The 27,152-nt window shown below is 38.5% G+C and overlaps 1 protein-coding gene across 2 annotated transcripts in view; it reads right to left on the bottom strand.

Moving 5' to 3' along the window:
• LRP1 (LDL receptor related protein 1) overlaps positions 1 to 27,152 on the bottom strand; it is a 312,569-nt gene that overhangs the window by 30,434 nt on the left and 254,983 nt on the right. For both annotated transcript variants that reach the window (XM_063427333.1, XM_063427338.1), the window contains exons 36-63: positions 26,842 to 26,976; positions 26,053 to 26,182; positions 25,791 to 25,917; positions 24,862 to 25,013; positions 23,254 to 23,378; positions 22,122 to 22,493; positions 21,492 to 21,681; positions 21,005 to 21,209; positions 19,829 to 20,021; positions 18,282 to 18,404; positions 16,782 to 16,910; positions 15,998 to 16,117; positions 15,596 to 15,709; positions 15,035 to 15,184; positions 14,602 to 14,724; positions 14,295 to 14,411; positions 13,985 to 14,113; positions 11,741 to 11,863; positions 10,730 to 10,870; positions 10,327 to 10,514; positions 7,126 to 7,318; positions 6,736 to 6,821; positions 5,766 to 5,885; positions 4,386 to 4,573; positions 3,938 to 4,143; positions 847 to 1,035; positions 436 to 584; positions 25 to 118 (exon numbers count right to left, since the gene is read on the bottom strand). In XM_063427333.1, the coding sequence (XP_063283403.1) occupies positions 25 to 118; positions 436 to 584; positions 847 to 1,035; positions 3,938 to 4,143; positions 4,386 to 4,573; positions 5,766 to 5,885; positions 6,736 to 6,821; positions 7,126 to 7,318; positions 10,327 to 10,514; positions 10,730 to 10,870; positions 11,741 to 11,863; positions 13,985 to 14,113; positions 14,295 to 14,411; positions 14,602 to 14,724; positions 15,035 to 15,184; positions 15,596 to 15,709; positions 15,998 to 16,117; positions 16,782 to 16,910; positions 18,282 to 18,404; positions 19,829 to 20,021; positions 21,005 to 21,209; positions 21,492 to 21,681; positions 22,122 to 22,493; positions 23,254 to 23,378; positions 24,862 to 25,013; positions 25,791 to 25,917; positions 26,053 to 26,182; positions 26,842 to 26,976 (4,311 nt within the window). The remainder of the gene's footprint in view (positions 1 to 24; positions 119 to 435; positions 585 to 846; positions 1,036 to 3,937; positions 4,144 to 4,385; positions 4,574 to 5,765; positions 5,886 to 6,735; positions 6,822 to 7,125; positions 7,319 to 10,326; positions 10,515 to 10,729; positions 10,871 to 11,740; positions 11,864 to 13,984; positions 14,114 to 14,294; positions 14,412 to 14,601; positions 14,725 to 15,034; positions 15,185 to 15,595; positions 15,710 to 15,997; positions 16,118 to 16,781; positions 16,911 to 18,281; positions 18,405 to 19,828; positions 20,022 to 21,004; positions 21,210 to 21,491; positions 21,682 to 22,121; positions 22,494 to 23,253; positions 23,379 to 24,861; positions 25,014 to 25,790; positions 25,918 to 26,052; positions 26,183 to 26,841; positions 26,977 to 27,152) is intronic.

The raw sequence follows: 27,152 nt of genomic DNA, 5'->3' as shown, positions 1-27,152 counted from the left end.
ATCGAACGTTATTTGGTTACTTACGGCAATCTGCAGGCTCATCAGATCGATCACCACAATCATCTTCTGTGTCACACTTCCACCAGAATGGGATACATTTGTCATTCTTGCAGACAAACTAAGGGGGAGATGACAACATTCAAATTTAGAGAACCCACAGAACATGTGGAAAGCAATATTCAATTTAAGTCTAAAATTAGCATGTACATGTAAACGATGAGTGATGCACAATGTATCTGGACAATATAATCCAATAACTTCTTGAATATTTCCTTTAACATCTTCTACGAAATACCACCAGATTTCAAAAAGAGCCTTCACAACATTACAACATATAAACCCACACACAAATATGCATACTATTCTAACTAATCAATACATATCCCAACCTGGGGGCTCTGACAAAAATGGTTCCAATGAATACATCTGCCTTACCTGGCTGGCAGTGCAATTAGAGACACACGTTTTTCCATCTGCACCAAGGTAGAAGTTGGTAGGGCATGCACACTTGTAGCCCCCTTCAGGTGATAAAAGACACAGGTTGCTGCAACCACCACTGTTGTTTTTGCAAGGATGATTTTCAACTGGAACGGAAAACACAAAACTTATGACACTAAATTACAATAACACAGCTGGTCATCATTGGACTAAAAAAGTTAAAAAAAAAAAAAAAAAAACAGACTTTCTGAGAATCAACGGATCTCTCACTCTTTATAAAAATTAACAAACACAAGCAGCAAGATTCGATTAGATGAGTCACATTTGGCCATGTACCCAAATAAAACTTACATAAACATATATCATCTAATAGAATTGAGTATCTTATGAAAATCTCTTCACACTCACCGTCTGGCTGCCGGTACAAGTGGTAGATATGGATGTCCATAGGTCGATGGAGAGTACTGATAAGAAGGGATTTGTTAGTTCCCATGGTTTTGTGTGCTCGATTTATAGACTTGGTTTCCCAATCCGTCCAATATATGTAATCCTCAAACAGTGTCAATGCAAAGATGTGCGGAATATCCTGGCTAAGCACTGTCAGAAGAGAAAAAATTGCAAATAAGTGGAGGAGAGACTCAGGAGAACATACATATATATTTATGTGAAGGATACCCAATTTAGGTGAAAAAACTGTCTGCACCCCAACAGGGTCTAAAAGGGTTTAACTACCGAGAGCTCCCCAAATTGATGAAATCACCCTTTAAATGTAACACCAGTATACTAGCAGAACCATCCCATACAGGATGCACAATATGACCCCTGAGAATTGGGTGCTATGCAGCACTGAAACACGCATTGGGACTTTCTATTTTTCTTTCACGGTAGAGCATGCAGTGTTTTATATAGTTTTCACAATGTGTATATGATTATGTAGTGGGAGGAACTCTCTCACAGGGCTTACGGTATTGGAGATGAGTGAGCCTTAACACCTCACTCATGCAGGTACTATTTGAGGGTGATTCTGGTTGTGACTATTGGAGATAATAGAGAAGGGATGGACAGTGGTATTATACATGAGTGGGCATTTATCTTTCATTCATCATCGATTTACATACTGAAGGTGATTTCCACCTTTGATAAGTGGGGTGGACACAGAAGGGATTGTTACTCAAGGAAGAAGTTTAGGGAAGAGTTCAAATCACAAGTTACATGATTTGCTCCAGGTGAATACCCCCTGGGCTCTCAACAAGATAATATGGGAGCTGAGGGAGTTATAGAAGAGTGCATCATTTAGTTGGTAAAACAGACAAAGGTTGACTCTACTAATAGAACAGGTTGGGGACTAATCAACTCTGTTATGCTCTGTTTTATTCAATAACATGGAAGGTTTTCCTGAATAAAATTGTATTATTCCTAAAATCCCAACAGTTATTAGCCACTTTGTGGTCAATTCTTTTTTTTAAATTCTTTATTTATTTCAAATTTTTCAAATTCGGTAAAATGCAGGGAGGGTTACAGAAGAGAAAAGGGGTAACAAAAAATTGCATAAAAATATTTTCGTCATCTCGGTGAAGTACAGATGATGTTTGTTGTGATAGGGTTTCGTATAGGTTAGGGTTTGTGTAGTAATCTACACCAAGAGGGGTACAGGAGTGTGTGCGCTGCTGATTGCCCTGGTATAGGTGATCTGGTATAGTGGTTCGTTCAGGTTGGGCGTACAGGGTCCAGTGTTGTGAGCGTGAGCGTAGACGCGCACGGTCATTGCCCTAAGGGCCCTTTGCTATGTCGTTCTTTTGTGGTGTGTATCCGAGGGGGGAATTAGGTGAGGGAGAACCTGGGGTAAGTGTGTAACTTGGGGTGTGAGGACTGTACATAGTGCCTTGTTTAGGAGTGTGTGGGTGTGGTGGGTTGTATGGTAGTGAACTTTTACATCGTGTAGGAGCATTTGCTCTTTACAAGGATGATGCCTCGTAGGTCCATGTTGTGGGGTTTTGTGGGGGTCTGATGACATGGGGGGTGGACAGTGGGGTTTCTAGGGTATGCGAATGGTGCTCTTTAAGGCGTGTTGGCCGCGGAGTCCCTTCGTAATAGATTGGCATGCTTGTCTGCGTGTCTTTACTAGGCGCGTGCCCTTCCACCCCCAATTGGGGGTCTGGTGGAAGGGCCGGCGCTCAGAGGTTTGGGTTCATGGGACCATTCTGTTAGCGAGATAGGGGGGATTTTCCTTTCTATCCTAGTTTATATGTTCGGAACATATTTGTAGGGGGGAGGGCTGGTTGTGGGGGTGGGTAGAGGAGAAGAAGTGGGGAGGGTACTGTGGAAGTGTAAGGGGAGGGGGGGGGTCCAGGTGGGCAAGGGCAGTAGCGGGCCCAGTGGGTTCAGGGTGCTAGTATGGTCCCGATGAGCCACGGGTCCCATATCTTGTGGTAGGATCTTGTGGTGTCGTGGGCGAGGGCGGAAAGCTTGTCCATTTCCATCGCGTCTTTAACTTTTTTCAGTACCTCCGGCATGGATGGGTGCGTGTTGCTACCCCAGTGTTGGGCTATGGTTCTCCGGGTGGCCAGGGCGACTCTCGCCGACAGTTTGTTTTGGGCTCTGGTGAGTGAGTCGTGGGGTTTTGACAGGAGCCATATACTTTGTGGTCAATTCTATTCCCTCTATCACTCTTTTCCATCAATGAAGTGAGTTTATTTAACTGACTAGGCATGCAGATAAACAGTAATGCAGTTTCTGCTACCCCCTTGTGGTGGATACGGCAAACAAATATGGCAGTGTCTGTGTATATAACATAATAGAAGAAATTTGTATACACACTTAATGAAATGCTGGTATACTTCTGACAACTTCTACACTTTGTTACATTACATTAACACATGTGATTGCACGGAAAGGTGTAATTTGAGCATTAATTCAACCAGTATTTATCCCCATGTTCTAGTTTATAACACATTATTCTTCCTCTTCTTTTGTCAGTGTTTTTTGGATGCGAGATCGTGGGTTTAACTTACCAACGTTGAATTTGTTTTTAATATGCTATCAATAAAGTGATTTTTATACCTACTGATCTTCCTCCCATAGCCACCCTGTATGGATGGTTCCGCAAGTTAATATTTATTAATAGTATCAGCTATTGCTTAGAACACAGGTGAACGTGCACTCCAATTGCTTTTTATGTCCTTCGACAATGACTTCACTCACAATTTAAACACATTTTTTACGAATTTTATTGGATTATTACAATTTTGGTGAAAGCCAATGTCAAGGCTGAGAAAGGCTGAATATTACAGTGAATATAGTTCTTGGCTACCGCGGTTATCCAGAACTAGGTTTAGACATACAGGAGCAAAGTAGAGACAGAACCTTTTCAAAATAGGTTTATGGTTTAAAAGTAATAGATTTTTTTTTCTTCGATTGCCAGGGAATTAAGCAAATGTGCAACAAAAATGGCTTAAACTCTTTATTCACATATTGTTTCAGAAGGTTGTTTGTTATTTACCTGTGTGCCGATTCTTGCCATCAAGGTCAGCAAACTCAATGTAATCCTCCCTGGCATCTGCCCAGTAAATTCTGCTGTTGACATAATCCAGCGTAAGACCATTGGGCCATATAATCTTGCTATCCACAATGACGCTTCTGTTGGTACCATCCATGCCAATCTTACCAATGAGAGATTTGTCTCCCCAGTCAGTCCAATAGAGATAACTGCAGGAGAAGAAAGAAATAGTCACTCTTCAGTGCATATTTAAAGACTCTCCCAGCATCCAAAAGTAGACATTTCTTCAAACAGTAGTAAAGAGTGAGAAACCAGAATGGAAACTAGGTTAAAGAACAGGGATATAATAACAAACAGTATTTAATGATGAATCAGAATGGACACTAGGTTGATTCAGGAAAAGGATGTCAGGCGATTACATGATTTATAAGATCTCTTCAGTAAAACTCACCCATGTTTTACATCCACCACCAGTGCACGTGGTTCCCTCAGACCAGAATTAACCAGTACTGTACGGTAAGCCCCATTAAGTTTGGAAACTTCAATAGTATCTCTGCCTTTGTCACACCAGTATAGGTTCCCTCCAACCCAGTCCACAGCGAGGCCATCAGGGTTACTGAGTCCAGTACGATGGAGGACCTAGAGGAAAAAGACCATCTTAAAACTATGAATCATTACAACTGGAGCTTGTGTTATCTATGATCTGAATTAAAGGTTAAAACCGAGATTTTGGCTGGACTAGGAAGGTCCTGGACAATGCATCTCTTTGTACATTTGGTTGGTAAAGGGAACATCCACTGCAGATAGGTGGGAAAGATTTATATACAGTGGTGTTCAGTAGAAAGGCCACCCTTAAAAAAAATAATAGTCTTTCAAAGATACAGTGGAGTATGTCTTAAGTAAGACAATCAAAATTCAGGCTTGCATGTGAAGAGATTTGTGTCAATTTAGACATTGCTTGCCTCATTGTCAAACAACAAGCAGTGTGGTGTCAATATACCTTTTGCACAGAGGAAAAATATAATAAAAAGTTAAACTGTGTAGTTGAAATTCTTGATCTGCCTCAAATGCTAAATAATATATGCATGTCCTAAATCTGGTAATTTTTTCACCAGTAATTTATTGAAATTATTATTATTATATTTATATAGCGCCAACAATTTCCGTAGCGCTTTACAATGGGTGGACTAACAAACATGTAATTGTAACCAGATAAGTTTGATGCATAGGAACAGAGGTTGAGGGCCCTGATCAATGAGCTTACATGCTAGAGGGAGTGGGGTAAAGTGACACAAAAGGTTAGGATAGTATTAGGGGAGTAGATTGGAAGAATAGTAATCAATGAAGACTTAGTGTGTTTTTTTTGTGGAGCCATTAACAGTTTTAATTGATAAGCTTTTGTGAAAAAGTGAGTTTTTAATGATTTTTTTGAAGGAGTGGAGACTCTGTGAGCGTCTAACGGAGAAGGGAAGGGAGTTTTACAGGAATGGTGCAGCTCTAGAGAAATTTTGAATGCGAGCATTAGAGGTGGGAGTACGAACAGAGGAAAGACGCAGATCTTCGGCAGAGAGTAGGGGCCTAGATGGGACATACTTGTGTATTAGGGAGGATAGATAGGTGATATAGGTAGATAGAATTCTTTCACATTATATGTAACAAAATGTTGTAATGTTCAGGAATTAATATTCCTATAACTAAAAAACAAGCAAATAAACAACAAAAAAACAACAACAGCCAGAAGAGGCATCTTGCCTTGTTTTCCAATTCTGCATAATAACTTTGTGGCGATAGAGAACCTATTAAGCCAAGTTACTTTGGAATGACAATTTACCTGTACATTGCTGCCATTGATGTGCATTCGGCGGATCATGCTACCCTGAGTAGTAACATCTGTCCAGTATATCATTTCCTCCCGGTAATCGAAATCTAATGCAACTGCATTGTTCAAGCCCTGCAGAAAAATGCAAGAGGTTTATAGCTTAATTTTATTTCAGCACTAAAAAAACTTGATTGCTCAACACACGCCAAACACCAACTGAATAACAAATTTTAGAATGTTATCAATCTTATCTTTTTTTTTTTTTTTTTTAAAGCTCTGGTCTTTGCTGATCATAAGCTTTAAAAGGGATTTTGTTTTAAATATATAAAGATAGCAATCTTTGATACCCCCCATGCCCAGTGCTATAAATTAAGTGTGTAAAAAAAAGAGAGAGAGAGAGAGAAAGAGTTTTTTTTTGTTTGTTTTTTAGAAACTGCAATGTTTAGTTAAGACCACATCTAGTGGTGGTCAATACTGACCAAGTTAAAACCAGGGACAGTGACACTAAAGTGTTTGAAATGTTTGGAAACTGTAGTGCTCCTTTAGGTTGACTACTTTCAAGTAGCAAATTATTGAGAAAATATTAAGATATTTTGAGAAAGCTACCAACCAGCAGCAATTTGCACTGTAGTCATTGCTGCCACCCAGAAGTAGTGGTAGTGACCAGAGCTTACTTTTGTATGTTGGTATTTGCTTCTGTATTACACAGCCATGTTACAGTGCTGACACCCACCCCGTGTGTTCCCTATTAATGGTTAATAAGTGTGTAGGGATTTAGGAAAATAACCCTCTATCTCAGAGATATTGCCTTTCAGCTTAAAGAAGCAAGGAGAATTGTTAGCGTAGGTTTAATCTACGAGGTTTGCCTTGACGTGGTAAGTGACACAAAAAAAAAACCCAAAAAACTTCGATATTTAAATATCCATAGGGATTTGAGATAGTGTGCAGGTAACTTGTTTTTGTTTAAATTTAAATGGCTTACCTGTTTCAGTAAGGTGTAATTTGTGCCTCCAAGACTTAGCTTCCGTAAGTAGTAGCGATTGGCAAATATTAAGAATGGCTCTTCATCTTAAAAAGAGAAACACAATTAGAATGCAGCATTTAGAATGGGGCTATGGACAACTACATGAGACATGTAACCCAGATATTCTTTATTATTAAAGACTGAAGAATTGCTTATTAAACAAGAGCCGTGCTGCCAATGAATTATGTACTAACCAGCAGATCTAAGCATTGCCCTATGCATGTTGCATTTCCCTATGCCTTCTATAAACCACTCTGGCCAACACAAAGTCTTATTAATAATTACTTCATATGTCATGATTGGATTAACATGCTCATGACCTTGAAATTTAAAAATAAATCTGCTCACCTGCCCCAGCACCTACAACTTTGCAGCTGTTTGGATCACTGGATCGGACCTCATAACCTTCCACACACAGGCATCGATAGCTCCCAAGAGTGTTGATGCACCTTTGGCTGCATGGGTATATAGTGGTGCATTCATCAATGTCAACGCATGTTTTACCATCATCCTTTAGCCGGAAACCAGGACGGCATCTACACTGCAAGAGGCAAGTAAAGCCAGTTACTAAAGGAACAACCATCCCACATGGCATCTCAGAACAAGGCCCTGACTTTCCAGCCATATCCTAATGTACTAATGCTCCCAGTAAGAGTAGGGAACACATACTGTATCAGTTTACTTCTTTCCATTGAATATTGAAAAACCCAAAGCACACCAAGTTAATCTTGCACATAAAGATTTTATTAGTTAGAGATATGACAAAAGTAGTACAATTAAAGTGCAAAGGATCCCCCCCTTGATGAAGGCTATCCTGCGCTAGGTTAGCATGCCTATGTTATTGTGGCTATGTGGGTTGTTTCACAGAGCACTTTTCTTTGAATTTGATATGTACAACAGGTATGTTACTCTTTGTTTGCATGCCGTATATACTGTTTGCACTTTAATTGTATTATTTTTATCAAATCTCTACCTAAAAAACGGGTTAAGTGCCCCCCTCCCCACCCCCTCAAAATTGACATCAAGATGATTAATCTCAGAGCTAGGACTTTATGGCTCTGAATAAGTCGAGTTCAATACACTGTTTTAGAATGGAAAGATCTGCTATTAAATGCTACACAACTGATTTTCCCTTTTTTTTGTGTTTTAATTGGAGGTACATCTTTACCAGAAGAGGATTTTCTTGCTGCCTTAAAGGACCACTATAGTGCCAGGAAAACACTCTTTTTCCTGGCACTATAGTGCCCTGAAGGTGCCCCCACCCTCAGGGTCCCCCTCCCGCCGGGCTCTAGGGTGAGGAAGGGGTTAAACTTACCTCTTTCTCCAGCACCGTGCGGGCAACTCTCCTCCTCCTCTCCTCCTCCTCCATAGCGACGTCATCGGCTGAATGCGCATGCGCGGCAAGAGCCACGCGCGCATTCAGCCAGTCCATAGGAAAGCATTATCAATGCTTTCCTATGGACGCTGGCGTCTTCTCACTGTGAAAATCACAGTGAGAATCGCGGAAGCACCTCTAGCGGCTGTCAATGAGACAGCCACTAGAGGCTGGATTTACCCTATTATAAACATAGCAGTTTCTCTAAAACTGCTAGGTTTATAGAAAAAAGGGTTAATCCTAGATGGACCTAGCACCCAGACCACTTCATTAAGCTGAAGTGGTCTGGGTGCCTATAGTGGTCCTTTAATAGCGCAGAGGCACTAATTACAGAGGCAATAGGTTTAGGCTTCAGTCCATTTGAGTGGATCCAGTTATCATCGGTATGCACATATTTACCATTTAAAATCTACCCTATGTGGTAGGTGACAATATAATACCTTTCCAGCAGATTGTTGATACTTAACATATACCACGTAGGGAAATCTTACAAATTTTCTTCAAATTAAAAATGATATTGATAAGAATGTCATAAAAAGTTCTTCTCCACTCTCAACTCATATAGAGCACAATTTTAATTATAAGGCCTTAAAGAAGGTTACTTCGGCTGCTAACCATATGGTAGATTTATTAAATATCATTCCCCATAAACTTATTAAAACATGGGAACAAGAGTTAGACATTGAGATCTCTGAGGCGGATTGGTGTATTTCATTAACTTATATTGCTAAACATATTCATTGTTTAAACTTGGTGGAATGCCATTTCAAACTTCTTTTTAAACGGTATTTCACCCCAGTAAGAATTGCTAAGATGTATGAGAATTATGACCCCACATGCTGGAGATGTGGAAGTTACACAGGGTCTTAAATACATATATGGTGGTCCTGGCCGGTAGCTCGTCCTTATGGTCTTGGGCTTTTTCTATTTTTCAAACATTGTCTCACAGATCATTAGATCAAAACCCGGCAACAGCTCTTCTGCATTTAAATAGGAACCTTAAATTAACAAAACATGTTTCGATAGCTACCCATTGTTTCGTGGCCGTTAAAATCTTAATTGCCAGAAACTGGAGATCATCTATTCCTTTCCAAAAATCTCTCTTAATTAAGCAAATTAGGTTCCAGTTGACAATGGAAAAAAGTCTAATAAATAATATAGGACTTCGTTAAAAAAAGAAAGAAGATATGTATTCCGAACTATTATTAAAACTTTCCTAAATACAAGGCCAATTGTTTTTGGTTATAGTTATTCTTAGGAACTGAATACAAAGGCAATTATTTCATATAATTATATTAATTTTCAGCAGCACATATACTTATTAGTGATAGATGCGATGTTAAAGATTTATAAGTGATGGCAATGCTACACAAATTACTTGTGAGTCTGTGGACAGAATCCTGATAAGACATGATTAGCAATTTTCTCCTGCCCTGATAGGGTATGGGTGTGTTTGTATGTGTTAGTAACTTTTTGTTTCGTATAACTTCAATATCATTGTTATTTGTTATATCATAACTTTGTTGTAATTTTTTCTTGTTATTGATATCTGTATAATATTTACACTGCTATGATATTCATAATGAACATTTGTTTATGTGTATGTGTAAAAAAACAAAATTCTTATTAAACATTTATTAAAAAACATTTTTTTTAAAAAATCTACGGTATATTAGTTTTTTTGGGGGGTTTTCTTTTCCATATTTGTGGTCTACTCTGGCTGAGCCCTAATACAAGGGTAAGCAGTTTGCTTGATTTGCACTACTTCATGCTCTACTACTGTATATGAATTTACCACTTATACCACTTGTAAAGTATTTTGTTAATGTGTTTTTCTTTTTTAGCTGCTGTTACAAATTGTACCACTTTAAGTGCTAGATATTGTGCACATTGGGAGATATCATTCAATCAAATAACCCCCCAACCCATAAAATAAAAAAATAAAAAAAATACAGAAATGACCAATAGATACAGAACCCTTCAGTATCCCAAAATATCCACTAGAGCCCTACATTCCACAAAGTCACGTGTGTGCTGGGTAATAAAGTGTAAAAGAGAGGTTAGAGACAGGTACTTGGCATTAAGTATAGCAGAGATGTGACATGAATTACTCTTTCACCTTGTCCAGTTAATGCCCACTAATAAGGTATGAATCACATGTGTGAGCTCTGTACCTTGTACCCAATCTTCTGGTCCTCACACTCGTGGCTGCACCCACTCAGTCTCTTATTCAGACACTCATTAATGAAGCAATTGAGCTCGTCTGACCCATCACCACAATCTCCATTGTTGTCGCACAGGAGCTGCTCTGGGATACATTTCCCATTCTTGCACTGGAAGAAGGTGTCATTGCATTTTCCCTCTGAAACAAGTTTGCAAAAAACATTTACATTTTATAATTAAAAAAACTAACTTGACGTGTATTGATAAAAGATATCTCTAAATGTTGAAAATACAAACCAGAGACTAGATACTTTGTTTGCCACTTTAATGTTTAACTGATGCGATAAGTTACTATAGGAAGCTATAGGAAGATTATGTAACCTTCTTCTGGTTAACTCCATCCCTATGTCTCACCTGAGCTTGTGCAACGAGGATTTTTTGGTGCCTCGTCTGAGTTATCATGACAGTCAGGTTCTCCATCACATTCCCACTGCTTGTTTAACAAGCATCGACCATTGGCACACTGGAACTCATCTGGACCACATGTTGGATACTCTGTGAAAGTACAAAAAGTCCACCATAAACAGAGAGTACAAACAAGCACTTAACTAGAGCAATGACAGAATCAACTGTTAGCTCATAACATATTTGTGTAAGCCTGTGAAACAGAAGTCTGCAAAAAAGGGAAAAAAATATGCAAACTATTTGCCTAGGTTTAATCAAGTAATAATTGCATGTACACGTCTTGTAAAACAGTGGTTCCCAAACCAGACCTCACAACAGTCCAGGTTTTGCTAGTATAGTATTCCCTTTGGAATAAAAAAAAAAAAGGGGAAATAAAAATCCTGGATTATTGGTGGGCCATGCGGAATTGCATGGGGACCACTGTAGTATAATATATCAGCTACAGTTTTAAGTTGTACAAGTCATGGAAATGCTTATGTTAACTATAGAGTCCCACATTACCTAGAATTATGCTCAAATAAACATTTTTATTCCAAATGTATAAGCCCAAATATGGCTGGTGTTTCGTATACTAATCTGATAATTTCCAGTATTCTGGTCATTTAACTGTTGTAAAATATCTTAAAAGGTGTTTTGTAGGCACTGAGGTTAGGCCACTGTTTAGGCCAGTAAGGCTTCTTTGCACAGATCGAGATAAACCAAGGAACCAGTCACAGCCATTCCTTTATGCATGCTGACAGAAAAGATTTTCACAATGATAACCCAATTGTCGCCCTTTTATCTACCAGCAATGTCAAATAACAATATAACATTTTCTATAGTAAATAAAATAATTTGGCACAAGATGCACTTCAAAAGTAGGAACACAAGGAGGATAAATAAACCTATAATAACTATACACAATGTAAAGACCACCTGCATGATACAGTCAGGCCAAAGGTCCAAAAATTAGAAACTCACCACACTCAGGAGACTCATCTGAACCATCCCGGCAGTCTGCATCATGGTCACATACAAAATGTTTGGGAATACACTCTTTGTTCTGGCACATAAATTCTTTCGAATCACAAGTATTGTTGAAAACTAAAGAATAAAATCATAAGCAATCCAAACTCATTACATAAATACATCTCAAGCAATTAGCTAAGGGACCACAAAGAACATTTTTTTCTATAAAAGCTTAAAAACGTTTTTTTTTTGTTTTTTTTTACAGAAACAAAGAAGAATTTACATTCTGCAAGAATATATAGACATAACAGAAATAAAATGTATTTTCACAGTAGAATATCTTATCTAGCTCTCTCTCTGTGTGGGAATTTCTCGTTTTATCAATCCAAATATACAGAAACGGAACATTTTATCAATACTTGTGGTAAGATTGAAACATTAACTGTTTCTGTACATTTGGATTACTGAAAGAGGAAACTTCTTTAAAGGGACACTATAGTCACCAGAACAATTACAGCTTAATGTAGTTCTGGTGAGTCTAATCATTGCCTTCAGGCATTTTAATGCAGACACTGCCTTTTCTGAGAAAAGGCAGTGTTTACATTGCCCCTAGGGACACCTTTAAGTGGACACTCCTCAGATGCTTCCTGGGGCAGTGCTGTACAGCAGGCAGCACTGCCGTTCAGCATCTTCACGCACTGCATGGGGATACTGAATTTTCCTCAGAGATGCATTGTTCCATGCATCTTTATGAGGAGGTGCTGATTGGCCAAAACACGATTTGGCCCCGCCCCTTGCAGATTTGCCAAAAATCGGCAATTCCGATGATGTCACCAAGGGGGCAGAGCCAGCACCGGCAGACCCGCGCGGCACAGTAAAATACCGTATATACTAGAGTATAAGTCGAATTTTTCGGCACATTTTTTGTGCTGAAAAACCCCAACTCGACTTATACTCGAGTCAATGTCTGTATTATGGCAATTTACATTGCCATAATACAGACAATGGGGCTGTGGGGGCTGCAGAGAGCTCTTACTTACCTCTCCTGCAGCTCCTGTCAGCTCCCTTCTCCTCCGCGCCGGTCCGGTCAGCTCCCTCTGCCAGTCCCAGTGTAAGTCTCGCGAGAGCCGCGGGGTCATAGCGCGGCTCTCGCGAGACTTACAGTGGGAGCTGACAGGGGAGTTGATTGGACCGGCGCGGAGGAGGAGGGAGCTGACAGGAGCTGCAGGAGAGGTAAGCACTCTCTGCCAGCCCCCTCCACTGAACTGCCAATGCCACTGGACCACCAGGGAGTGAGAGCCCCCCTCCCTGCCATGTATCAAGCAGGGAGGGGGGACGAAAAAAAAAAGATATATAAATAATAATAAAATAAAAAATAATAATTTAACAAAATAAAAATTATTAAAATAATAATTAAAAAAAAAATAATAAAAATGCCCACCCCCCACCAAGGCTCTGCAACACATACACAAACACACACACACACTGCATTCATTATATACACACACTGCAAATAAATATTCAATTAATATAATTTTTTTAGGATCTAATTTTATTTAGAAATTTACCAGTAACTGCTGCATTTCCCACCCTAGTCTTATACTCGAGTCAATACGTTTTCCCAGTTTTTTGGGGTAAAATTAGGGGCCTCGGCTTATATTCGGGTTGGCTTATACTCGAGTATATACGGTAGAGTTTTCATTCAATTTAAAGGCAGTAAGTGGGGGGCAAGCCACCTAAATACATGTTTGTTTTCCTGACCCTATAATGTTCCTTTAATTTCCCATACGAGACTCCTCTTATCATAATATTTTGAAGCCCAGCAAGCTGAACTGAAGAACCCATAGTGAAGATCGATTTGCTCGATTTTTGGATTTCTCTCTCTCCATAAATGAAACCTAATTTAAATTAATTAAACCGGTAAACCTGTATTCCATGACGATATGTAGAGAAAAACATGTAAAGTTCCACACACGAGTCTCACTTAGATCCCTATTTATAGATTTTTTATGTGTTATGTGCTTGCCATGAACATCACAAAAAGAAGAGTTTAATGCTTTCTGATTGACCATAGCAACATACAGCTGTAATAACTTAATTTGGGACCTTCCTGCAACCACATCTTATATTGGCCATCTTGATACTTGTGACAGGTTTCATATGCATTCAGGATTTCTGTCAACCTTTTTGGAGGGGAAAAAAGTAATTGCCTTAGTTCACACAGGCAGGACTCTAAAATGATAATTCCATACTCACTGCAGCCAGCATGGACGCTTTCATCAGAGCCATCTTGGCAGTCTTTATCTCCATCACATAGCCACCGGCGAGGGACACAAATATGGGTGTTGGGACACTGGAAAGATTCTGGGCTGCAGGTGGTGGATTCTAGCAGACAAAGCACAGCATTTGTTAACCCACTACTGTAGATGAGTTTTTGTCAGCCAGGTGTCTCTCCAGCTCTTGATGGACTACAGTTGAGTGTACTGTAATTCATCCACAGGAGCAGACACCCAATTACCCCCAACTACAAAAGAAACTGGCAGGTTAATGAAAGCTTATGACTTACTGCAGCGACTGTCTTCGTCAGAATTATCGCCACAGTCATCGGATCCATCACACACCCAGTTTTTAGAAATGCAGCGATTGTTGTTGCACTCAAACTGCATACTAGTGCAAAACTTGTCTGTCAGAGAAAAAAAATAAAACAAAATAAGATATAAAAAAAGAAAAAGTGCAAATGTGTTACATATATATGATACAGTGAGAGCTACATAGTGTCCATGTGGAATATTTCAACCACTAACTCCAGACTTTGTTATATGGTGCTTGATTACTTTGAAACATGGCTTGTGCTTGCCTCTTTATTCACATACCACAATGAGTCTCATCTGAACCATCTTCACAGTCTCGCTCTTTATCACACGTCCAGCTCATAGGAATGCAGTGCCCATTTGTGCAAGCAAAATCATTGGCTCGACACTTTGGCTTTCGGGTTCCTAAAAATTTAAGGAAAATTGATTTGGACCGCAGATTGCCAAGAGTATATTGGTCACACACTGTGTTATGAATTGATGGATTGATGAAGAATAAAATAGCTGAATATATATTTCTATACATTCCTAAACCTGTTATACTAGCAGAACTATATTCAAAACGGTAATTTATTTTACTTAGAATCTCCTATTTCCCAATTTAGTCTACTAAGAAAATTAATAATGAAAATATGTAATTGCAATACAATAAGAGCAAAACTAGAGAGAGATTCATAAACTGGTTTCTTGCCTTAGAAGATCAGTGCTTTCTCACCTGGACAGTTCATTTCATCAGAGAAGTCCCCACAGTCATTTGACCCATCACAGATCCAACTGGGTGCATAGCACAGAGAGGTCCGTTCACACTTCTGGAAGGTTAGGCCCTTTACTCCCAGTTTAAAGTATCTGCTGCAGTCTGTAATGTCTGGAAACAATGCAACAGGAAATATTGACAGAAGCATAAGGAAAAAGTAATGTTTTATTTTTAGCATTAGAGCAGGAATTAGCACAACAGTGTTCATGTTACTTCTAGGAAACACATGGAGATAATAGAACAATCTCCAGCACTTACTTTAGTATGTAAACACAATTGTTCAAAGTTGAAAAAAGGTTTTGGAATCTTATTACACACACAATCAACTAGTCTGTAAATGTAAACAGGCACTGCAAACACCATAGCAACTTGTGTTCCATGACCAGGCTATAGCACAATAGCGCTAGTGGTAATTAATGTCCTGTAAGACACTTCATAGTTTATTGGAATAATTGCAATATTTCTTGTGGCACTAGGCCATGCATCAAACAACTTGGCAAGCTACTCCAATGCAATACTTACTGCAGTTCATTTCATCAGAGGCGTCCTCACAATCCACAATCTGGTTACAACGACTTGAGTTCCAAATGCAGTTCCCATCCCGGCAGCGAAACTCATCAAGAGCACAGGAGGTCTCTGAAAACAAATGAGGAGGTGTCATGGAACCTGCTTAACAACTCAGGTAATCACCAAATATTGTGCCAACAATAACCAGCCAATGGGCAATAAACAAACTACAAAAATAAGATTTGAAAAAAAGAAACAATATATCTAGATCTGTTACGTACTGAGAAAACAAAACTCTAAACATATTTCTAAAGCAGAGAATAAATTAATGTGGGAGAAGTATTACTCTCAAATGGAGTATATAATGTATATAACTGCATTGGGTAATATCAATATACACAAGTTCTGAATACTCACTGTTACAGAATACCTCGTCCGTATTGTCACCACAATCATCAACACCATTGCACCAGTTAGCCTTGGAGATGCAGCGTCCATTTGTACAGCGCTGGAAACCTTTTTTGCAATGTCTGTTATCTGCAAACAGAAATAATACAGCATGGGTTAATCTGCACAAGTGATGTAGAAACAAATAAATAAAACACAAGTCAAGCTGGAAGTTGTGTGCCATGATGCTTGAGAACTACTTAGACTACAAAACACTTTGACTGCAGCAGATGACGATACCCTAATGCATTCCAACAATGCTGTGTACAGCATCTCACAGTAGTTCGGCCTGAGCATTGTGGGATGAGTAGTCTACAAATCTGAAGAAAGACACTGATGTGAGCTCTGCTCTCACCAAACTTTTCAATCAAGTTCAAAGGTTTATTGTGAATACAGTCAGATTACATGAACATTTCAGTCTATCAAAGACTTTCATCAAGTGGAGGCTGGAGATTGTTCCTTGGCAAGTATTTCTGACAGGCGTGTGCAGGACCTTGGATTGTATATACACACACACACACACACACCTATATATATATCTCATATGCATCTCACAGAGTACACCTGCAGTTCAGGTTAGTGAAAAACCAAAACCAATGTCAGATTTTCATACAAGAATTGTGAATGAACAAACACATACCTCTTTGTATAAAACATCCAGAAGTGTTGGTTTCGCCTACTCTTACATAATGTTGCAGAGAGCCGAAGCAACTCCAGCAGTCGCATTTTAATCTACATGATGCGCAATACTTACTACAATATGTATGCTTTTCATCGGCTTTGTCTTTGCAGTGGGCCACACCATCACATGTGAAGCTGTAATTGATACAGTCTCCATTTCCACATTCAAACTCATAATGGGGGTTGCAGGTGGAGTTCCGACCTGGTTAAGAATATAATATTCACGTTTAAGGCAGGTTTGAAAATATGAAATGCATGTAGGTTATTCACAATTGTCACAAAAAAAAGCGTACAGACTTTTCTAAACAATAGTGACCAAAATCAGTTTAAAACCACAAACACAACCATCTGTAATTCAGAACTAAAGGGAGCACAGAAACAAACAGTGGTATTAACACTCCGCTATTAACAAACACAAAACCAATAACACTGGTCAAACCGAAATGTCAGAGTTGTTGGCTTTGAGCAAGACTTTTAAAATGGATTGTCAAATGACTGTCTTTTGCGGTGATACAATATTGTTACCATTGTGAACCACTAAAAACAAACAAACAAAAAAAACTGATTTGAAGCAAATTTAATGTACACATTTTGGAAAAATTCTCAACTTTGACAATACATTATTGACTTTAGACAAAAGTTTGGAAATTGGTTTTCAATTCACTACAATTTGGTGTTAAGATGCAAAAGTTACACAACAGTAAGTGAAAATGGCTCCAGACAATATTGCAAGCTTGTCATATGATAATTCAAAAGTACTCACAATAGTACAATGTCCAAAATGTAAAGAGCACAATCACTAAATGTGGAAAGGGTTGGTGTTTTCCCATTTGTCCATTTATATGGCATATTTTGTTAATGTCTAATCTGAAAGTATGTTCACAGTAAAAATTTACTAAAGCTATTTACACTAAGCTTACTTCAATGCAATGCTCAGAATTTTCAAATAACACTTCCTCTTTTTATGAGAGACACTTGGATTAATTCCAAGAATACACTAAATAATTTAGATCTTGGAAATAAGCCTGGTGGCAATCCTGACATTTAATCAAGGAAATATGCTATTGCTCATCAGTACAAAGCATGTAGATGTTTATTCATCAAACCACAAACTTGACCTTGTTGCCACTACTCCAATTATAAGTTATGGCAGCTTCTAAAAGATAACATTGAATCATTATGACCTTATCTGTTAATAATAGTTTGGGATTTATATATAATATTGGCGTGGGTGGCAAATAGTTACTTCTACACATTTTAGACACTACGGTTGCTCAGAAGAAATGAGGCAACAATTGAGATGAAATGGTCTTATACACACACACACTGTCACCCTACCTGGAAAAGGTAAATAATACCGTTATGGAGTTAATGGGCAGACAAGATGGGATAATTGGTTCACTTTTCCATTAAAATCTCTGTTGAGATTAGGGTAACTATGTAGATGAGATGTGCTATGAGATGGAAAAGTAACTATGGTAACTCATGGTAACTATGAGATGTGCTATGAAAAGGTATTTTTTAACAATATTGAAGGTGAAAAAAAAAAAGTATGAAAAATAGTGTGACCTACCTCTGCATGTAAAGTCCTCTTGAAGAACTCTATCTCCACGACATGAGCAGTTAACCTTCCCATCAGCAGTGAGAAGGCATAGATCCTGACAGATTGAATTATTTCTGCAAGGGGATAATTCGCCTACAGAAGAAGAAAATAGTAGATAAATAAAAAATATACACGGATTGCAAGCTCTATACAACAGAGACCCATGCCAACATATAATTGGGTAGAGCATTCCTCTTTATGAATGTTAAGTGCTAAAGACAGTCAGTGCAATATCTACACCACTTCATTTAGAATATAAATTTACAAATGCAGTAACAAAATGCAGTATTAAATGTTGATATCTATTTAAAGGTAAACGATCGTGCCAAAAAAAACAGTGGTTTTCCTGGCACTGTAGCTCCCTATAGTGCCCACCTCCACCCATGATGCAGAGGGGGTTAAAAACCCTGTCACTTACCTTGTTCCAGTGCCAATGTCCCTTGGTGCTGGCTCGAGCTCCTCCCCTTGCCGGCGGTGGACAATTTATGTGCACGTGCGGGAAATGGTAGCGCTTGCATTATATGCACTTTCCTATGGGGTTTTACATAACGCTGGATGTCCCTATGTATAGCATGAGGACGTCAAGTGTCAGGTAGGCGACCAAAAGATGTCCCTCTAGTGGCAGTCTGGTAGACAGCTACTAGAGGTGGAGTTCTCTCTTAAGGTAATTATTGCAGTTTATTAAAAACTACAATAATTACCTTTGCAAGGTTAAAGTACCTGGGACTATGCACCCAGACCACTTGAATGAGCTAAAGTGGTCTGGGTGCCTATAGTGTCCCTTTCATAATACTATTTAAGTTTATCAAAAGACTAATTAACACAAACACAAATCAGCCCTACTTTTTTACCATAACATGCCCCCTGAGTAAAAAAAACAAAACAAACCACAAACTGATTAGCTGTTCACTATTCAAGGAGTTTTAATATAAACACTGCAGAAAGAGATTAACTATGAATGTTCAAGTAGTTGACAGTTAACAGTGTGAACACAGATAATTAAAGGGAGAATGTTGAACTGATTTCACTAATTTTGATAATGGACACAATTCTGGCTGAGGATCGCAGAACGCAATACTGAGTCAAACATCCTTTTTATTTACTCACAACAAAGAAGGCATACAACGCATCCTTGTATGTACAAACTCTTCAGAATAACTGAAAATAGGAGTTCAAAGTCACATTTTCTTTTTAGCCACATAAATAACTGGAGTGTCCATTGGGGGCTGTAAATGTCACCCATTTTTCTTTTATTGTAGAACCTTGATATTATTGGTTCGCATTGCTTTTCCTTTACAGACACTTGTATTCTTTGATTGTTATCACACTGCTAAGATCACTTTTGTATCTGTGGAATTCCTAAAACTATTTAACTCCATGATTTCTATAACAGGTTTCCACAGGTTTCTTAAAAGCGGATTACACAAAAGAGGACTGTGATGGGACTGTAGGATGTTCCATAGTGGTCTGTATTACAGATCTGGCCTTTTTTATTTTATCAGTGAATTTTTACTTACAACTATTTGTATCATTTGCCACTGCGATGATGCCCATGGGCTGTTGCGGGATATCTCCTCTAAGTTGTTTCAGATCGGAGCCTAGATATTTGTTAGCCCTCTGAACTGCCCGACGTACCCAGTCAGTCCAAAATATGTAATCTCCATACACTGCCAGACCAAAGGGATGGACAGGGTCAGACTTCAAGATCCCCTAAAAGTCAGGGGGGGAAAATTAGTACAGTGTTAGAAACCAGGAGTCTGTCATATCACTACAGTAATAGCTGAATCAATGAGTAGGTAAGCAAGTGATTTAAAGTGAACCTGTCATGATGACTGTATGAATGCAGTTTTCTAACCATCTGGCTTGACTCATGTTATACAATTAAAGTGTTCCTTCACTAAATAATATTTAAAACTCATATTTTACTTTATTTCCATTAACCCTGTCTCTTGCCAACAGCATCAATGATATTGTTGTTGGACACACCTCTTCTGTACATCCCTGTTTGGGAAGCATGTATCTGTTTCCCATAACAGGTTACAAGTCCTCTATGGTTTATGTTTGCTATGTATGGTATGTAAATAAAACGTGTCTGTTCTCAGATTGCCTGTTGAAAGCTGTTGCAATAAATCATTCTGGCTATTTTCTCTGTGCTACTACTGCTCTCACAGAGTGTGTCCCTCTTCCCTCCTTCACCCTTGCAGCCATTGATTTCCCTTAGGCCAAATACAACCAGGAAAGAAGCCAGAGGAGGTTTGGTCTGATGACAGGTATGCAGAGCACAGACTTCTGATTTCTTTGCCAATCAAAAGACTTGATTGACTGAAAGGAGGGAGAAATTGCCGTTTTTGACCTCTGTTCTTAGAGAAATCTAGACATATGCTAGCAAAATGTATGGATTACATTTTATTCACTGTCATTTAAGATTAAGATTTGTTATGACAGGTACAATTTTAAGAGACTTTCAGTTCTTCTAGACCCACTATTAAGAATCATTTGTTTTAACACAAAAAATAGTACTGTTGAAAATAAGAATGTAGATAAAATCAAAAAATATATAATCCAAGCAAAATGTTGTTTCATAAAGTGCAGGTATCACTGGAAAAAAATATATACACACACAGATGGTGAAACATTATAGTGTCCAGTTCACCAAACATCTTAAAGAAGCTTGATCCCTAAAGCATGCTTACATATCTTCTAGAGCCATCGTACTCGCATCTCTCAATCTTGTCAAGGGTGGCATCAGAAAAATAAAGCTTCTCTGCTCGGTGGTCGATGGCGAGCCCATTAGGAGTACGTATATCTTTGTCAATGATAGTCACAACATTTCCACCCGATAGCGAAGCTCGCATAATACTGGGGTGCTGTTCATTCCAGTTGGTCCAGAACATAAGGCTGTGCAAAAAACAGTGTTAGCTAATTTCTAAATATTTAAGGAAATACTCAAAGTATACATTTTTAGCCTTAATAAAGATATATTGTTTTCAAATAATTTATAAATATATGTGCTAAAGTACAATTAAATGGGAAATAGTTAACCAGCAACCATCTAACAGTCACTAGACTTTCGCATGATTTTCTTTTATATTGTGGTTTGTTTTATTTTTATTACATATTTTTGTCTTTGTAAAAGAAAAGTAAAAAAAATAAAAATAAAATAAACCTCTTAATACTTACTCTTGACATTCATCCAGAACAAAGGCACGTGGGTGATCATCCCCTGACATGGTTACAACAGTTTCTCTTTCAGAAGCCCCAAAACGACTTTGGTCCACGGTGTGCCGTGTGATTGTGGAAGTTGTGTAACTGGTCCAGTATAATGTATCCCAGCCACGGTGATAAGCCAGGCCTTCCACTGAACCCACATCTGTCAGACGAAAGATAACCACATGTCAGTTTGATTTGGAAAAGGTTTCACATTAACAAGCATCTAGTCTAATCATGCATGCACAGATTTTTATTCACACTTCTGAGTGAGCTATAGTAAATTTAATTGATAATATTAGCACGTGGTGTGCTCTACCCAAGCAAGACTGCTGTTTCCGTTAGCTCAGTGGGAGGGGATGCTACACCAATAATTTCTAGAAGTGCCAATTCCTATTGATTTCAGCACTTTTATGAATTTAGAAAGCAGTCTACAGACAACGCACATCAGAAAGACTCAGGCTTTTATACATCCCTATAATATATCATTTACAAGGCACAGATTAAAAAAGGGAATATAGTCAACACAAACACACATTTTACTATGGTCATATTGTCTGTAATGATCAATTTGTGTACTAGTCAATTAGTAGCACATCTTACTCTCAACTATAGTTTTGCGCCCGGTGCCATCGTAATTGATTTGCTGTATGTTTCCGAAGTGGATATCACTGTAGAAGATTCGTGTTCCTCCCTTGTCACTTTCTCGGTAGTCAAAGGCCAGAGCTATAACATTCTTCATGTGTTCATGGTCCTCAAAAGGCTTCACTGGAGCATTCAAGCTACTTTCATCAGAAAGATGGATGCTTTTCAGAATAGTCCGCTCAGAGTAAAGTAGGTAGCCATCATATTCTCTGCAATCTAAACCATTCTCCGCCAACATGCCGTGAGCACAGGCACATGTACGTTGATTTCCACCTCGGTAAAGACACAGCTGCTGACAACCACCATTGTTGACTGCGCAGACATTGGTTCCTGTTGGAGGCAGTTACAAACGGCAACAAAAATAAACCACAAAAAAATAAATCATTACAAAAAAGTAATCTATCTGTAATACTGAAGATACTTTTGACACCTACTGGCAACAGGAGTATTATGGTATAGCAGTAAAAGCAGCATATGCCTAAGGAACTCAATTGCATTTAAAAGGTAATGAGAAAACACGTAGCTCAATATTTTAATACTAACAAGAGTAAGCTCTGCAATGTGAGAATTAGAATGCAGAAAAATAAACTAGGATGGGAAATTCTGATTTAATGTAACCTGTTATGAAAAGTTCTATCAAACATACTATTTTCTGGTCAAGTCACATTTTATCAATCTTTGTTCAAGGAGCACTTTATTACCATGTGCAACTTGACTTTGGCTGACCACAGCCAGCAATTCATTTATGCTCAAAGGCAGTAGAACGCAGTCGGCAATCAAGTTACAAAGAAAAGGCAGCCATTCAACCATATTATATTGCACACAAGAAGAAGAAAAAAAAAAATGGAAGACAATAGAGAAAGAAAGGAAATCTATATACATATACACACATATACATACACACATTCCCCCCAACTCCCTTTTTCCTGTGTAAGGTGGATGCTCTGCAAATCAGCTTTCAAAACAAACAACACATGAAGTGGAATAGTACATTGAATCAAATACTTGGGTTCATGATTTGTGTTGCTCCTCTTATTTCAATTGACTCACAAATCAACAATGCAGTTCACACACCCAATGCTACACATACCCTTCTGTCTGTCTTTATTGAACACTTTGATATCTTTGAGCTGTACACCAATCCCCGTTCTCAATGACACAGATTCTGTTGCATTGTCTTTATTCCCCCTTTTGATGGATCCATTTGCATGAGTTCTGCAAGTCAGAAAGCAGATACAAGTTATGAATCTCAATTTTCCAGTCAGCTAGATGTTTACAATACATTTAATTTAAGATGCTACAAGCGTATGAAACAGGCCAGTCCTGCCTCCTGATTTCAATCTTAAAGTAGTGATTCTATTTTTATTTTCTGTTATTTTCATCCTTTTGATAGAGGAAAGAGATTTCCTTATTTTGAGGAGAGTACCGTATATACTCGAGTATAAGCCGAGTTTTTCAGCACATTTTTTGTGCTGAAAAACCCCAACTCGGCTTATACTCGAGTCAATAGTCTGTATTATGGCAATTTGCATTGCCATAATACAGACTGGGGGCTGCAGAGAGTTTACTTACCTGTCCTGCAGCTCCTGTCAGCTCCCTCCTCCTCCGCGCCGTCCGTTCAGCACCTTGGTCAGTTCCCACTGTAAGTCTCGCGAGAACCGCGGCTCTCGCGAGACTTACAGTGTGAGCTGACAGAAGAGCTGAACGGACGGCGCGGAGGAGGAGAGAGCTGACAGGAGCTGCAGGACAGGTAAGTTACAGCTCTGCCAGCCCCCAAAGCCCCCCCATTGAACTGCCAATGCCACTGGACCACCAGGGAGTAAGAGCCCCCCTCCCTGGCCAGCTAGCAAGCAAGGAGGGGGGACGAAAAAAAAAATTATAAAAAAAATAAAATAATATTAAAAAATAAAATAATAATTAATAAAATAATGAATATTATAACAATCAAAATGCCCACCCCCACCAACACATACACAAACACACACTGCATCACACACACTCACCCTTCATTCATATACACACACTGCACTCACACACACTGCACTCACACACACTGCACTCACACTGCACTCACACACACACAGATACACACACACAGATACACACACACAGATACACACACACAGATACACACTGCACTCACACTGCACTCATACATACATACATACACACTGCAATCTTACATACATGCACTGCATTCATTATATACACACACTGTAAATAAATATTCAATTAATATATACACACACACAATGCACTCATACACACACTGCACTCACACTGCACTCATACACACACACACTGCACTCATACGCACACTGCATTCATTATATACACACAGTGTAAATAAATATTCAATTAATATAATTTTTTTAGGATCTAATTTTATTTAGAAATTTACCAGTAGCTGCTGCATTTCCCACCCTAGTCTTATACTCGAGTCAATAAGTTTTCCCAGTTTTTTTGGGGTAAAATTAGGGGCCTCGGCTTATATTCGGGTCGGCTTATACTCGAGTATATACGGTATTCCACGAGTGTAGAGTGTATGAGAATTCAGGCTGGCTTGTTGTGTCCCTAACTCTCAGTAGGCTAGGTTTTTACCAATAATGGCAGGTCAATGGCTAAGTGAACAATATTAAAGTGACATGAATTCAAAATTGAGTCAAATAATCATGATGGACGTGTGAATCCTCCTCACCTGTCACTCCAGTAAATGTAATCTTCAAAGACCGAAACTGAGAACATATCCATGTTATTGCTGGACAATACCATTTCCCTGTTATTCCCCGTCTCCAGGTCAATCCGCTCTATTTTATCTGTGCGAGCATCACACCAGTACAATTTGCCTTCCTATAACAAAAAAAGAGCAGCACAGCATTACGTACACAGCTTGTAGCATCATTTTATCATGACATACTAGAGAAAACAATGTGAGGCTGACGGTGGGAAAATAATACATGGCATACTGAGATTTTCATATGGAAAAAAAGGAAATCGTGTACTTCTCTACGCCTAAAAGAAAAAAAAAAAAACTCTTCTCTTCTAGGTCTTTTTACATTGCAAGCAATAAATGGTTGTATAAACGTTTGAATTGAGAGAGAGAGAGAGAGAGAGAGAGAGAGACATACATTGTTATTGTTCTACATTATATTTTAATTGCATGAATTGTTATTCGTCACTTGAAATTTCTCTGAAAAGCCCTTCTCCTGGCTATACTCTCACCCCTAAATTTAGGGTCCATTTGAAATGTTGGGAGATACACTTAAGTTCTAGGTTATTAAAAGTTTCATAAAACCAATTACTTATGGAAAAGGAGAACTTCGTTATATATGATAATACGAAAATTCCATTGAGATAGTGAACAAAGAGAACTATAAATTGTATTGCAAACAAGGAAAATAAATCATCCCTTGTGTGACACAATGTAACAAAAAAAAATAAAAAAAAAATAATCAATTAAGCTAGTTTAGGATGAGCACTGGTGTTACTGACTTAGGCCTCTAATTATTTTACGCTTTTTAAATTATTTAATATTTTTGGATAGATTTTTTAACCAAGTAGAAATGCAGTTACTATAATCACACTTTTTACTAAACACACCTAAATGGGGCTTGTCAGATATCTTACCTCATAATCGATCGATACTCCATTGGGCCAACTGATACTGCTCTCTACTAAGATCGCTCTCTCGCTGCCATCAAGACGTGATCTCTCAATGCGAGGGTGCTGACCCCACTCTGTCCAAAACAAATACCTACAAGTAGACACGATACAGATAAAGACAGAATGTTAAGGGTGCTAAAGAATGCTTAATCAACCAAGGTGCAAGTAACCACAGAGGCATAATTAATAATTGCTTAGTGTAATGCCAGCCTTAATAACTCCTTACCCTTTCTCTGGATGAACAGTAATTGCCCGAGGTTTATCCAGCCCATGTGAGATGACCACATATCTGAAGGAGCCATTCAAACGAGCTACCTCAATGACATCAAAGCCCTGGTCTGTCCAATAGATGTTGCCTGTGGAGGTTAATGTATTGAAAATGAACTTGTAACTTTGTTGGTGAGTGCTGTATGTTACACGTAAATAATATATTTAATATTTTAGTGGGAAAGTTACAAGTCATCTATTATTCACAAGATAGATTGTGGAAAAAAATGTTAAAAAATAAAATTGTGTTTACACTAGAATCATTGTTTATTCACCATGTTAGTTCGGTATTGTCACTTCAGTATTTCATAAAGTTATAATCTTTATGAATTACCGATACTGACTGCATTGGAATCTCACTGAAATTCAAACACGATGAAAATATTTTTTCTTAAGGTTTTTTTTCTACTTTGTCTTAAGGTAAAGCCTGAGGTTGACCAAAGGCAGAACTTTTGTCGAACTCCAGCAGCTGTAAAAAGTGCTAGCTGTGGGTTCAGAAATGGTTTATCTCATTGACAATAAATTGAAAGTACAGAGAGACATGGCCCATGGTAAATGAAGCGCCAGGAGCAGATGTAGACCTCAAGTAAGATGGCAGTGGCAGGGAGGTATAGCTTCAGATAAGTAAACCTTCTACAGTACCCCATAGCTACTGGAAATGTCACTCTTCCGCAATTAGAAAGCAATACATTCTCAAAATGAAAAGCCCTTGCAACCATTGATGTTATTAAGCAGCTTTATGACTTACCTGCAATCCAATCAACAGCAATGCCCTCCACTCTGCCAATGCCATTTGTAATGACATCCTCACGCCAAGTCTGATCTCGTTTTGCTCGACTGATGGTACTGAGCCCCATGTCAACCCAGTAGATGGTATCATTCTCTATATATATTAAAAAAAGAAGATGGCGACAAAACAAGTACCACAATCATTTAATTTGTTATTTTTTATAATACTTGAGTTATGTCACAGACATCCCTAACATAGCTAGAACAAGAAAGCATTATTGGTTAATTTTGTGAGTGTAGCTGCATATGTTTCATGGGCACAGGGTTCTT

The sequence above is a fragment of the Pelobates fuscus genome, chromosome 1 (genome assembly GCF_036172605.1).
Source record: "Pelobates fuscus isolate aPelFus1 chromosome 1, aPelFus1.pri, whole genome shotgun sequence".
In the NCBI taxonomy this organism is placed as follows: domain Eukaryota; kingdom Metazoa; phylum Chordata; class Amphibia; order Anura; family Pelobatidae; genus Pelobates; species Pelobates fuscus.
Note: the sequence above shows the minus strand (reverse complement) of the source record. Positions and strands in the feature narration are given on the sequence as shown.